The sequence below is a fragment of the Netta rufina genome, assembly GCF_964035555.1.
Source record: "Netta rufina genome assembly, chromosome: 1".
Classification (NCBI taxonomy): Eukaryota; Metazoa; Chordata; class Aves; order Anseriformes; family Anatidae; genus Netta; species Netta rufina.
In genome coordinates this window covers 149,010,990-149,025,668 of record NC_140123.1, presented here as the reverse complement: position 1 = coordinate 149,025,668, position 14,679 = coordinate 149,010,990, and the positions used below count along the sequence as shown (strand labels likewise).

Genomic DNA, 14,679 nt, shown 5'->3' with positions numbered 1-14,679 from the left:
TGCTGCTGGTCAGGGCTGAACCAATAAGTGATGTTGTTTGTGCCTCTGTGAGAACATATTTAAGAAAGGGAAAGAAAAAACAAAACAAAATAAAACACTGCTGGGAGATTGAGAGGAGTGAGGAACAGCCTTGCAGGTAACAAAGTCAGTGCAGAAGGAGGGGCAGAGGTGCTTCAGGCGCCAGAGCAGAAGTCCCCTATGGCCTGTGGTTAGCACTATGGTGAAGCGGGCTGTCCCCCTGCAGCCTGTGGAGTACCACGGTGGAGCAGGTGGCCCTGCACTGTTGGAGGCTGCTGCCTGTGGAGTACCCCTGCTGGTGCAGGCCCTGGGCCGGAGCTGCAGCCCGTGGAGAAAAGCCCACTCATGAGCAGGGGGTCTGGGGGGAGCTGCTGCCCATGGGGGACCCGTGCTGGAGCAGTTTGCTCCTGTGGGATGGACCCCATGGTACGGAGCCATATCTGGAGCAGTTCTTGAGGAGCTGCTGCCTGTGGGAAGCCCACGCTGGATCAGTTCGGCAAGGACTGCATCCCGTAGGAGGGACCCCATGACACAGGGGACAAGAGTGACCCTGAAGGAGCGGCGGATGAAGCGCTACAGACTGACTGCAGCCCCCCTTCCTCTGTTTCCCTGTGCTGCTCGGGGGGAGGAAGTGGAAGAGGGTGGATGGGGGGAAGTGTTTTTGGTTTCTTTCCTTTGTTTCTCACTTTTCTAGCTTGTTAATAATAGGCAATAAATCGTACTATCTCCCTATGCTGAGTCTGTTTTGCCCGTCACAATAATTGCTGAGTGATATCCCCATCCTTATCTCAAACCTTGAGCCCTTTGCATCGTATTTTCTCCCCCTCTCCCTTTGAGGAGGGGGAATGAGAGAGTGGCTGTGGTGGAGCTCGGCTGCCCACCCAAGTAAAACCACCACAGCTGTAGTACCTCTTTCCTTAGAGCAAAGGTTTCAAATCCTTTCTCACTCCTCAGCTGAAATGATGCCAAGATGATGTGGAAAGTAGGCTGGAGTTATCTAAAGACTGTTTTGGAAAACAGGGGGCTTTGAGAGGCACAGAGTATGGTGCCGCTGGGAAAAAGACTTCTGTTGGCACCAGTAAGAAGTGCCCCAGACTTCCTGTGGAAACTAAAATTATTCAACTTACAGGTCCTGTGACGGTGCAAATGGCATGTTCATGGCAGCCTCCATTGAACCCGTCAGCACAAGGGTTTATAGGAAGGCATGTAAATCCATCTCCTTTGTATCCCTTCTGACAGCTGCAGAAGACCTTCACCCCGAGCTGTGTGCATTCGGCTGCCTTGTGGCACCCGCCGTTGTTTTGTTTGCAAAGGTCTTCAGCTGTGCAGAGAAAAGAAAGTGTATCAGTGAAGTCTGCTTTTAAAGAGGATGTTCTTTGCAAAGACAAAACACCTCCAATTTTTTTAAGGTACACTAAAAACACTAGAACACCTATTTGGGTAAAAATACTCTTTGGGTGTCCTGAGGCACTCCTGAACTTGTGCAATTTCTATCCCTGTGGGTTTTGAAGACCTCGTCAGATGTCCTTGCTTTAGGAGAAATGGTATCAAAACCCAGAGATTCTGCTCTGCCCCATGGCAGTTTGAGAGACCTGTCTGCTCTGCTCTGCTCTGGCCAGGGTGACTTTGAGAATGTGAGACACATGTCTTAGAGGTGACTGTTTCTGCAGTGATGCTACGTAGGAACTGCGTTGCCTAAAGTCAGAAAAGACAATCCTATAAGTGCAATACTGCTGAAAACCCTACTGTTTCCAAAACATGACTGAAGCACGGTTCTTGCTCATACTCGGGCTTGGTAAAGCCTGCTGCAATCAGCCACCTGCCTCTGAAAGCACTGATGTGTACATCTTCTGAATTTGTTACAGCATTTAAGAAGTTTTTCAGCTTGATAGCCACCAACATTTTCTGGTGGATCGTAAACCCACATTTTGTAGCAGCCATGAATGTGAGAGGGAGCTCACCTATGCATGTGATCCCATCTCCGTTGTAAAGTGGCTTGCATTGGCATGTGTTGTTCTCCATGCAGACAGCATTGGCAGAGCAGCTTGGGGAACACACTGGCAGCAGAGCTGTGAGGAAGACAAAACAGCAGAGATGAAAATGGTATTTATATAGCAATGCCCTTGTTTCAGAACAATGCCCAATGCCCTTGGGCAGAAAGGAAAGCCCTCGCAGCAGTCTTGCTAACTAGACATTGTAAATATTTTTTATGACTGCTTAGCACTTGGATAATACCTTCCCTCACATAGCCCCAAGCACCTCCACAGGGGAGCCAAGTGTTCATATTCCTATTTCATGCAAGGCAGGGATGTGAAGAGGCTTGTTCACAGTCTAGAGCAGTTATGTACACAGCCTCTGTCTGCAAATCAGTGCTCTTGGGAGCTCCCTTAGCCTCCACTGACAGCTTCTGATATTATTAGCACTTTCTATTTCTCCTTTATGCAACCCTCCTGTTGACTTGTGAGTGCTGTCAACCCAGAGCTCCACGTGACAGGGTCCATGGAGGTGAGGCAGAGACCTAGCTTGGTTTCACACAGCCGGCCAGTCCATCCTGTTTCACAGAAACATCGTCCTGTTCCTGAATATCCTTCCTCACATTGCCCGTTGTTCTTGCATTCGCAGACTGCAAAAGAAATGCAGAAAGATCATTTATAAAGTTGCCATTGGGAGAGGAGAAAATAATTCCCTAGAGAAGCATCCCCTAGACTGTCAGTTCAGATACAGTATTATCTGGTAATAATTTAGCTAAGTCTAACCTCACTGTTTTTCACCATGAGGCCAGGCATGCATCCCCCTGTGATCATCCCCCTGTACTCAGCTCTGGTGAGGCCACACCTCAAATAGTGTGTTTAGCTTTGGGCCCCTCACTACAGGAAGGACTTTGAGGCCCTGGAACACATCCAGTGAAGAGCTACAAAGCTGGTGAAGGTGCCAGGAACACAAATCCTGTGAGAGATCTGGGGTTGTTTAGTCTGGAGAAGAGGAAGCTCAAGGGAGACCTTACTGCTCTGTACAACTGCCTGAAAGGAAGGTGTGTGGAGCTGGCGGTCGGCCTCTTCTCACAGGTGATAGAACTAGAGGGAATGGCCTCAAGTTGCACCAGGGGAGGTTAAGGTTAGAAATTAGGAGATATTTCTTCTCAGAAAGAGCAGTCAGGCATTGGAACGGGTTGCCCAGGGAGGTGGTGGAGTCACTGTCCCTGGGGGTGTTCAAGGAAAGGTCGTCCCCGGTTCTTAGAGACATGGTTTAGTGGGTGATATTGGTGGTGGTGGTGGGATGTTGGTGGGACCAGATGATCTCAGAGGTCTTTTCCAACCTTATTGATTCTATGCTATGCTATGCTGTTCTATTCTACCTACCCTGAACTATGTTTTCTGAGCTTAGAGCTGATTCCTGCTTTGGGCAGGGACTGGACTGGAGAGCTTCTGCTATCCCTTGCAACCTGAATTATCCTGTGATCTTACGATTTTATAATTGGCATTAGTTCAATGTGACTCAGATTATGAGTATTGAACTGCACAGTGATAGGAGTAGCAAACCTCACAAAGAACCAGGAAGGAGTTAATGGTTGAGATGAAGACCCAGCTTGATCCTGTCCTAACATGCAACACCTGCTAGTTGTGGGGAAGCCTTTTAGCCAGAGGTGTGTGGGAAGAGAGAAAGTCTGTCTCATTAAGGAAGCCAAATAATGAGGTTAGTGAACTTTGCTGTATAGATAAGTTATCTGTAATGTGTTCTTTAGGTTTTATACATTTTTATGACTTAAAGCTTCTGCATTCCCTTTGTTCCTTTCCCATGTGGGGCGTTACCCTTTGTGCCGTATAGCTGAAGCATGAGGGGTTACTTTAATCTATGGGTGATGTCTTTCCCCCACTCTTTTGGTGCTGTAATAACTTTCATGCTGAGTCCCTCTTGAAGAATTATTAATAACTCTCTGTTTTATAATATAATGAAGTGTCATCCTTTCTTGCCTCATCTCTCTTCCTCAAATATTCTTATTTAATGAGTATAATGATGTGGGATTTGGTGAAATTCTTGTTCTGTGAAAACTTGGTCCTGCTCAAAAGGATTTTCATGCTCTGACTTTCTTTTAGTCCATTTACCTAGTTTTTGGTTGGTGTAAGTATGCATTAAAAAGAAGGGGCTATAAGACTTTTTTGTTCTTGTTAGTTTGAAACTGGTCATGGTATCTATCAGCTTAAATGGAATTTATGCTGTGGTGTCCTATAAAATGGAAAAATTGGAGATAAACTTAGTCCTGAGCATTGGTATCCAAGCCTGATACCTTGCTCTCAACCTAAAGGTATCTAGCCTCTAACACCCCAGCCCTATGCATTTCATGAGCACTACAGATGTACACAGTTACGATGGAAGTGTTAATACGGTAGCTTCCCCTCTGAAGGTATTATGTTGAGAAAACGTTTGAGTTCAAAGGATGATGTTGATCCTGGTTCCACCTCAGCTACGTTTAAGACCACAGCAAAGTGGATTATGTGAGCAGTTTCTTGGCTGCTGTCCCTCTACAAAAACTACCTTCATCTCAGTGCCCTTAATCTTCTTTTTTGCAAAAGTAGTGCAGGGCCTTGGCCTCCTGCAATCCTCAGGGAGCTGTATTGCTAAAATGCTGACCTGCCCTTTATGGGGATACGAAAGAAGGCTGTGCTGTAGTTGAAAATGCTTGGTAGCCCTGGCTGTGCCTCCATTTCACGTTACTTACTTGCCATGCAAAAATAGGGAAAGCAAAGGAAAGCTACTGCCTCCTCCTCCTCCATTCTGAGATCTCGAGCCATCCGTCTGTGTGAGGAAGTGCTCAAGAGAAATGGTAGCATTGGAAGGAGGAAGCGTTTTTTGGTTTACTTAAAAACCTGTCACTGACAAAATGGCTTAGGCTTGAGGTGGGCAGCAGTATGGAAAGGAAACTTAAACGCACGTTTGCAGTTGGAGCCATATCTGCCTGGTAGACACAGCTCACACGAAGTCCCATTGAAGCCGCTGTTGCAGCGGCACTCTCCTGTCCCAGCATATCCGTCGTCACAGGAGCCGTGGTTATTGCATGGCGTCTCTGGACCCCCTGGGCAAGCTGAAAAGTGTTTTTTTTTTTTTTTTTTTTTTTTTTTTTTGTTTGTTTGTTTGTTTGTTTTTTTTAAAGAGAGAGAAAAAACAGAAATTGGTTGTTGAGCTCAAGTGCATGCTTATTCATTGTTGCTGTTCATTATTGTTTTGTCAAATCTTGAACGGGGAAATACCAATAAATGCATCTCTGGTAGGATTTGTAAGAGCAGCTGTGATGCCTCTGATGGCAAGCTTCACGTGCTGAGATCCTTGAGATGCTCTTACAACTCCTGTCAGAAAGGCTGTGCTCAGGGGGTCCTACCTTGGCAGTCTGGCCCGAAGTAGCCCTTGCAGCACTTGGCTGTGTGGATGAGCATGGAGCAGTTCCTGCGGCACCCGTCCCTCCGCAGCCCGTAGGTCTCATACGTGCATCGGTAGATCCCTTCCTGGGCATCACGTGTGGCAGTGCAGAGAGGGGGCAAACACAGGAAGATGAGTGCTACATGGAGGTCTGGGTTGTTTTTCTTTTTTAATTGCCATTTCTGCTGTACATTGAATCAAAATGTGATCTGGGAGGCTGCAGTCTTCTCACTCAGCTTGCTAAGCTCTGTTAACGAGGACAGAGGGGCTACTCTGAAGTCAATTGAAGCACTTGCTACGGCAGATGCTGTGTGAGGCTGACAATCATCCCTTCACTATGTGGGTGCATGCCTTGGGGCAGCTTTGTCCCTGGGCCTTTATGGTCTCACTTTAGAGTATGGTTTCAGTGTTGAGGATTCACTCTTTTTGACAAGCAACTTATTCGAGTTGTGTATGTGAATCACAAAATGTTTGAGGTTGGAAGGGACCTCCAGAGGTCATCTAGTCCATGCCCCCTGCTCAAGCAGGGTCACCTAGAGCATGTTACACAGCATTGTATCCAGGTGGGTTTTGAACATCTACAAAGAAAGAGACTCTACAGCCTCTCTGGGCAGCCTGTTCCAGTCCTCTGTCACCTGAACCGTAAAGAATTTCTTCTTCGTATGGCAACGAAACCTCCTGTGGTTCAATTTATACCCACTACCCCTTGTCCTATCACTGGCCACCACTGAGAGAAGTTTGGCACTATCCTCTTTACATTGTCCCCTCAGGTATTTATAGAGCTGAAGTACAGAGAAGAGCAAGTTAGGCTGCTTAAACGCAAGATTTTAATGTATTACCTTTGGTTTTGTCCCTGGAGGGCACTTAGAACCACTGAAACAGCTAGCACAGTACCCCTGTGTACAAAATAGGAGAGAGAAATTAAACACAGTTGCAGGAAAAGGCAATTCCAAACTGACAAGAAGTGTCTGTTTGATGTGAGCAGTAAATATGAGCAGAAAAGAATGCAGATTTGTCATGTTTGAAACAGATTTCTCTCCTTTCTCCAAAGTTGTTGTAGAATGACAACAAAATAGTTACCTTAATTTAGTGCCTTGAAATACAAGAAGCAAATGTTCGTACCAGAAGAAATTTACTCCTGATATAAACAAGCAAGTAAACAAATATTGATGTCAGGTGCATCAGATCTGGCTGTCTAATTTGGAATACTGGTAATCAGTTACTTCTCAGGAAACACTGACCTGACCTGATGGCATTATATCCATTTTCTTTAACAAAATCATGAAACAAAAGGTAACTGAAGCATGCAGGCTATGAAAAATCACTGGGTTCATAACTGAAATATAAACTCCAAGATTTTTTTCAGACTAATTTCATGAAAGGGTAGTTACTTCTAAGTATTTTTTATAAGTTTTGAATTAAACTAAAGAAAATTTGGTCTTCAAACCATTTAACAATATTTTATTTGGGAAATACTGAAACTAATGAGGGCTTCAGAAACAAAACCACTAGCTAGGGAGAGAAGGAGGATGCAAAGCTGCCTGAGCCTGTCAGGAAATCCCTGTTTTACCACCATCACTTGGTCCACTTTTAGCAACAAGTGCCTGCCCTCTGAAAAATGCTATCAGTGGGGTGTTCAATGTCAGTGATGAATTCCAGAAACCTTCCTTCTTCCTATGGATGCCAACATGGTCCTTGCTGGCAGTGTATGGGTACCCTGAGTGTGCTGGGTGCATCTGGAGATCTGTGAGTATCAAAACTTCCTGTTTGTAGGTCACATTGAAGTTCATGAAGGAAACTTCCTCCATGCTAGCAGTGCCTATTTAGGTGTGTTGAGAGGGATTTTGTGAAAGCAAGAAATATGAGAGACCAAGGGCATAGCTCTAACCAGTGTGGTGGACACAAAGCACAGGTGAATACAAACTGAAGTGATGAGACTTAACCTTGGTAGTGTCAAAGCAGCTGTGAGCATTGCCCCTTGTTCTTCTGAGGACAGTGTTTGGCCTGTGGGCTGTGGCTTTGGTGTGTGGGAGAATGATCAAAAAAGCTGGACTGACCATGAATTCCACGGTGAAGAAGCTATCGCAGCGTCCCCCCAGGCTGGGGTCCGTCAGCAGGCAGTCAATGCCATAGGCGATGCCCCCGTCGAACTCCAGCTGCCGCTGCACGATTTTGCACTGTCTGTCATTCAGGAAAAGGGCGCCCTGAGAGAGGGGATAGGGAGAGTAGCGTGAAAAATGGTGAGGCAGTTTTCTGTGGGGCCAGATTGGATCCAGATCCTGGATGGGAATCGGGGATGATCCTCCCTCTGTAGGAATGCTCTGATGCACAATGGTGTGTCAAACTGTCCTGTAGGTAACCCTGATGGCTGTGGGGGCCTGAAACCAATTTGGAGACCTCTTTTCCTACAGATCACAGTGCTATAATCTCACAGATGGCAGATCCTTTCCATGTCCTAAAGCTGACAGAGTGTCCATGGGTGTACCTTATATGCATTTAAGCTTAGCCACATGTGCAGAGGCAGATGCTTGTCTGAGGATGTGTGGGTATGACCTGTTTGCAGAGGAAAAACATGCCATTGTTTTGGCTTGATGGGTTGCATACTTGCCTACAATCTTGGCCTGTGAATGCTTGCAAACCAGAGTTTGCACCCAGATGCTGTATCCATGAGGCTTCTGCCAAAGCCAGCTTTGTCCTAATGGTTTTTCATTGTGTATTTCATTGTAGGAGAAGTTAAGGTGATAGTAATTGTCTTTTGAGGTAACTGAGAGCTGTTTTGAACAAATAGCATCTTACAAGAGGGGAAATGACAACTCCAAAAAAATCTTGCAAACCATCTAGCCTGTTGAATGGGTTGGGGTGGCTGCTGCAGTTTTGTGGCTATTGGCATGGACAGGCAAGGAGAAATTAAGTTTTGGTGTTACTGATCCTTTTTAGGGACTGAGTGCAGGCACAGAGGGGATTACATGACTGAATCCAATGGCAGAGGTAAGGGGTAGAGGTGCTGGCAGGGAAAATACTTACAATCTCTGTGTTATCTCCACAGCTAATGCTGAGGTTGGAGCCCTGCAGGGTCTTCAGTGAGGTGGAGCGAGGGAGTTGGTAGGCCAAAACCTGGAAACAAGGGAGATGTGCGTGCCCAGGCTCCCCTGTCTTTGCCTTGGCAATAGTCCTAAAAAAAGCATGGGTCTTACCTCAGCGTCACGGATGATGTGGAATTTGAGGTACTGCACCAGTTTGTCCGTGTTGGATTTCCTGAAGAGGAAGTCCTGCTGTTCCTGTGGCAGCCCACGGATAGCTGTGTCCGTGGGCCAGAATAGCGTGACGGGTTTGTGAATGGGATCGTTGATCAGCCCAAGCAGGTTGTTTTTCTGCAACATGCCAAAATTCTATGTGTATGAGATTAGTGCTCCCTCTAAAAGGATATTGACCCTACGAGGTGAACGCTGGCATAATTGAGATGCAGTGGCCATGTGGGCTGCCTGGTCACCAGCTTGCCAATGTCATGACTTTAAAAAACACAGTTAAGTCACCCAAGTTAAGTTAAATGACCCAAAAGTGTTTCATCTGCCCACCAATAATCATATTGCAGACCTAGCTTTGGGCTTAAAGTCATACTTGGGCCAAACCTTGGCCATGTAATTTGACATGGTAGGACGGAGCTGGGCTGGAAGGGGAAACCTGGCAGTGCGTCTGCTTGACATGTCCCCCATGTCTGTTGGAGGGAGCCAGGTGGTGACTGGGGGTGTCACATACCTTGCTGTGAGTCCTTTGGCCTCACTGAGCACCATCCTGCTACTGATGTTGTGAACCCTGCCTGTGCTTTTTTTTATTGTTTTTGTTGCTTGTATTTGTTTAAAACCTGTGCCTGATGGCTGCTGACTCTTGTCCACTTACCTCTAGCAAATTGCTGAATAGGATGTACCCATGTTTGGCTGCAACCATTTTGAGACTTTCCTACAAAGAAAGGAATAGTCAGGAGATTTATCTAATAAGTACATCATACGGGTGTTTTAAAAGCAGATATTAGCTTGCTTTCCCCTCTAAGCTTTTTGTTACGAAATCAAAGCCATTGTAAAAGCCCCGTGTGGAATTTACTCAGGAATTATATTTATGCTAAGAACAGTTTAAGAAGAATTTTAAATATAATGTTAAACTTATATAAAAATAACTTGACATTGACAAATAAGGTTGTCTTAGTAATGCTGCTTCTTGTATGACTTGCATGATAACTACAGTTACTGTTAGATATAAAAGCCCCTGAGATGAGAATGACAGAAAGCTGCACTTACCTTCTTAGGGCCTGGGGGGAAATCCTGAATATGTGATGGGACCAGGATTTGGTTTATGATATGAATCACGCCATTTGTGCCAACAACATCACTGAATATAATTTCAGCTTTATTGTTCAAATACACTGAATTCTGAAAAGGCAATAAAAATGTTTTCTGTGGAACCTTGTTGGACAGTGAGGCTTATGCCAAATTTCTTTTATATAGTGACCCTTCTTTCTTGGAAACAAATAGTAGCTTCCCTTTTAATAAATTACCTCTTGGTTTTACAAGCACGGTAAGAGAGAGAGGTTGTTTGGAGAACACAAGCAAACCAGAGTTGGAGGGTAAGACAACTCACATCAAAGCAAGGATAGTACAACTCCAGTCTTAATGTAGCAGGTAAGTACTGAATGTTTTGTCTGAATGGACAATTTTTAATTTTTAAATACTATTTATTTTTATGCAATAGAGGAGGAAAAGGAACATTACAGTTTTTAAAATGGTTAAATGAGAGCAGACAGTTTTATTAGTCAGACCCTTACCTTTTCCTCACCCTGTTACCTGAGAATAGGTGATCTGTATTTGGTCCCCATGCAGAGAGGTGACGTTCCTGACTGTCTTCAGGTTGCTATACAGCAGGCTGGCACAGCCCACCATGTGGTACCGAAGGATTTGTGCCATCTCCCCTTTGGCAAGCCAGTCCCTCACCTGCAACAGAGAGCAGAGGAGTTGAGATGCAGCTGAGCAAGGTGTCTCAATCCGAAAACTCCCAGCCTTCTTACTTACTTGTGGGTTGCTGTTTAATACGTCTGTGTGAGGCACGAACAGAGTGAAAGGGCCTGGGCCAGCAATATCTTTCATAGACAAGGCCTGCCAGATTTAAAAGGACAAAGCAGAACAGAGTCCTTAGTGAACGTAGCTCATGTGGAGCCAGGGCAACCCCACTGTATGGGACATGGTGCCCACAGCCCTGTTGCTGCCACACGCTCAGCTCCCTTCACTTGCAACGTGAGGGGGAGAGAAACTTCTTTCTATGGTGTGGGCTTTCCTTCTCATCCCCACCTGCCACCACTGTGCACAAAACTGATCTTTTTTTCTCTCTTTTGTTCATTCTTTTGTTTTATAGCTTAGCCTGTTTTCTCTACAATAATGAACAGGACAACAAGAGGGAAAGCTCTCGATCAATGCTAAGTGTAGGGATGATGAAGGGGGCTATTTCCTTCTGGGCAAGGAGACTGAATAAATCCTTTAATCTTGAGAGGTCTAAAAATGGATGTTTGAATGTGTTTGTGCATGCATTTAGCTGATACATGGTTGCTCGTACCTAGGCATAAATTGATTACTGCTGGTGGTACAAAAGGACCTGGAGTATTGCAGGCACATCGCAATGACCAGTGGTAATCTCAAATAAGCAGAGAGCTCTGCTAAAGTGAGACAAATTCATTCATCTACCATGGTAGCAGAACCAAAGTTAAAATATGTCTTTGACTAGTATGCCAATGCATAGATTTATGCTGTTCTGAGCCTCATGGGTGAGCAGGTAATTGCTGCTGCTGTTCTCTGGAAAACACCAACAACTGGCAATGCACATCCAACATCCTGTGATGTTTCAGAAGGAGAATGGGAAATGGTGTAGCAAAATGGAAATGCAACAGTGGTGGTAGAAAAATGATATTTGCTCACCTCAGAATTGAGACAAGTGCTGGAAGATCTCAGACCAACAGGTAAATGCTTCAATTTTATGCCTGGTCTAGAGGTCTTATGTTCCCCTAATTTTCTAAACTATTAATTTTCTAGAGGTTTTTAATAGCAGTTAATAGTTTAAATTGGAGCATCTCTGGTATTAGTGACTAACGATTGGGACTGGTGATCCAAATTCAGTCCTGATTATGTTGAAGGGTGTTGGTACACAACAGATCCCTGCCTATTTCCACCCCCCTCCACACCCTCAATGCAAAAAACAAACAAACAAAAAACCCTTTTCTTACCTCTAAGTGAAAATAAAACCTAGATGTGTTGGAGTTCCTGAGAAGTTCCTGCAACCAAGAACAAGACTTTGTAACATTGCTGCAAATCTGGAGCAACTTCTATAGAATCCTACCAAATGCAGCACTTGAAAAAGAAGGAAATTTTGGCTTAGAGTGAATGCTTCCCATCGCTCCTGTTTTATCTTACCTCGCTTTATGAAATAGCAGGCTTCTTTGAAACTTAAAAATACAAGTATTAATGTGCTAGTACTGCAGTCATAACAACTATCCATCAATGTAGTTGTTTTTTACAAACAGCAAATTCTGGGCTAGATTTACCAAGGTATCCAAGAAAAAATAGGCATGTTTTCAAGAGACAGCTGCTGTATGAAATAGCTATCTGAAATACAATAAGCAAACATATACAACGCTTTACCTGGTAGATATTGCCTCGGCATTTAAATCCATCTCCAACATAGTTACGTCTGCAGGTGCAGGTTCTTTCTGTTAGCTCGGTGTCATTACAGATGGCAAACTCACTGCAGCCTCCATTATTCTGGTAAGACCAAAATTTAAAGTATTCACTTTTTTTTTTTTTTTTTTTTTTCTTGTGTATAGCTTAAGAGGACTGAACTTGAGAGCAAATCAGGAAAAACTGAGAAAGTTGTCTTGTTTTCTTTCTACGTGCTTGTTTTGTGGTGTCCTTCCCAGTGATGCTTATCTTGGGGATCCTTTACTATGGGCCCTGAGAAGGAGCATAAACTCCTTTGGGTTTATTATAGCTTTTTATGAGGCTTTGCTGCACAGAGGTTTGGCTACATTGAAGACAGATTAATTTCTTTAATTTCTAGTCTGACAGTAACACTTTTTAAGGCTCTTTTTTTTTTTTTTTTTTTTTTTTTTTTTTTTTTTTATGGCATAATTAGACAGGTGGAAGCAAAATAGCCAGAACATGGCATAGGAAAAAGGAAAAGCATAGGAAACAGTGGCTCATAATTTTGAGCTATCCTTCCTCCAGCTTCTGACTTTGCCCTTGCTCTTCATCTCAGCAACCTTTCAAGGTTAGAGAAAGTCTGCTGACAGGCCAGTCATGGACGATGAGAATTATTGTCACTGTGCTCTGAGCACAAAGGATTAATGTGTATGGGAGAGTAGATATATCCCTGCTGCAGCCTGCCAAGAAGCAGAGCAATGCGGCTGGTGCAGAGCACCACATTGCTCATGAACACGTGGTTAGCAGTGACTGTGTGAAATGGATGTGGCTAACTCTCAGTCTGCAGTGACAGATGAAGGTCGGGATGGGGAATGGTGTGGGAAAGCCTGGGTTGCAACTTGTGGAGCTGGGGAGGCAAAGAAGAGAAATGATTTGTGTGGAGATTTTTTTTTTTCTTTTGACCTTCTGATGAAGAAAAGTTTTAATCTTCCCACCTACCTACCACCCTGTGTTCCCTGTCATGGTTCAATAACCTGCCTCTGCTGCAGCTTGCAGTGTTATTATGCACTGTATGATGCATCTCCAGGGATGCGTGTCAGGATGCATGACCTCCACTGGAATCATCTACTCCAGTCATGCCTGGGCCTCCAACTGTTTGCTATAAAATGGATTTCACTGGTAATGACCCAGGAAGAGTGAGGACTTGCTGCTCTGATTTGGCTATAAATATTTCAGCCTGAGAAGGTGATGTGTTGGACTCTTGGTCATCTCTCTTGATCAGGTTGCCCAGATATGGTCCCAAATCACACTAGTGGGCTTAGTGACAGGAGAATATTAAAAATACATGGTGGTTTTGACCTATCGTAGTTTCTTTTCTTCGGTTCCCAATCACCTGGCTCCTAGAACAGCTAGAACTGGCCCCTGAACATCTCCTTATTTATTTATTTATTTATTTATTTTTGTCATTATAGCTAACTCGTTATAGTTCACGCTTCTGTCTTTTAACATTTGTTCCATGCTCTTTAATTGTTTTGCCAAGAAACTGCATTTTTTTTTTTCTCATACTAACTAAAATGTTGGTTAGCCCTTTGGGTTGTGAACACACATTTACATATAGTGGCTTTTAATTTGAATTCTCAGTAACAAAAAATCTGCTTAGGAGATATGACTTACAATTTACCATTACAGACCAGGGTCTGTTTCTCTAGATCTGATTTCGAGTTGTTTTTGGGACTCTGTGATGAGTCCAGGCCCTTGTATTGTGTCCAGGCTGTGGTCCAGGAAAAGTCCTTACTGCATAGTTTCCAAAATAGTGACAGCACTAAAGCAAGAACTGAACTAAACATGTTTGAAAACTAGATACTAATCTAAGTGTTTTTTGTGCATAGAAGGAGTGATCTACCTATCTGACTTAGTCCTGAATGCATACCAAAGCCCAGAGGGTAATGGTTATCACAAGACTGTATTCTGCTTAAAGTGATACTTACTTGTGAACACAGGCTGATGTATGTGCATTTTTTGCCATCTCCAGAGTATCCCTTCAAGCAATTGCATACTGCCTACAGAGGAAAAATAGCAAACATGCATATAGGGAAAGGTGTTTGATTTTTTTTTAGCATGTTTATATCGAATTTACTTTTTTTTTTCTTTTTTTTTCTTTTTTTTCTCCAAATTAATACTTCTGGTAAATAGGAAGAACTCAGAATCCCATTTCTTAGTGAGATGGTTTATAAATTATTAAGCTAAAAAGTACTTCATCTCTCCTGCAAACATTTCTTGGCCAGCTTGAGAAACCATAGACTGAGACCAGGAAATAACAATTTCTGAGAGACCCTATGTGCCCCTTCCCTGCCTGTCCATCTCTCTGTCTCACCTCTGCTGTTCTGGTCACTTGAAATGACCCTTTGGACATCTGCAGATAGTCATCTTGTCAGTAAAACAGGCTAAAATCCTAATTAATTTCCCCTATTTTATCTCCATGAGTGTTTTTTTTTTTGTTTTGTTTTGTTTTCCCCTCTGTCTTTGTTTATTTGTTTGCTTGTTTGTTTTAAGTGATGAAACATATCTGCAATAC

General features: G+C 43.9%; 1 protein-coding gene across 1 annotated transcript in view; it reads right to left on the bottom strand.

Moving 5' to 3' along the window:
* STAB2 (stabilin 2) overlaps positions 1–14,679 on the bottom strand; it is a gene marked incomplete at both ends in the record, with an annotated part of 86,696 nt that overhangs the window by 10,996 nt on the left and 61,021 nt on the right. The window contains 16 exons of the mRNA XM_084291293.1: positions 1,146–1,339; positions 1,980–2,087; positions 2,537–2,641; positions 4,949–5,098; positions 5,393–5,516; positions 6,270–6,326; positions 7,488–7,634; positions 8,455–8,544; positions 8,625–8,801; positions 9,328–9,387; positions 9,723–9,854; positions 10,266–10,412; positions 10,491–10,574; positions 11,693–11,740; positions 12,108–12,227; positions 14,093–14,164. Coding sequence (XP_084147419.1) covers positions 1,146–1,339; positions 1,980–2,087; positions 2,537–2,641; positions 4,949–5,098; positions 5,393–5,516; positions 6,270–6,326; positions 7,488–7,634; positions 8,455–8,544; positions 8,625–8,801; positions 9,328–9,387; positions 9,723–9,854; positions 10,266–10,412; positions 10,491–10,574; positions 11,693–11,740; positions 12,108–12,227; positions 14,093–14,164 — 1,815 coding nt within the window. The remainder of the gene's footprint in view (positions 1–1,145; positions 1,340–1,979; positions 2,088–2,536; positions 2,642–4,948; positions 5,099–5,392; positions 5,517–6,269; positions 6,327–7,487; positions 7,635–8,454; positions 8,545–8,624; positions 8,802–9,327; positions 9,388–9,722; positions 9,855–10,265; positions 10,413–10,490; positions 10,575–11,692; positions 11,741–12,107; positions 12,228–14,092; positions 14,165–14,679) is intronic.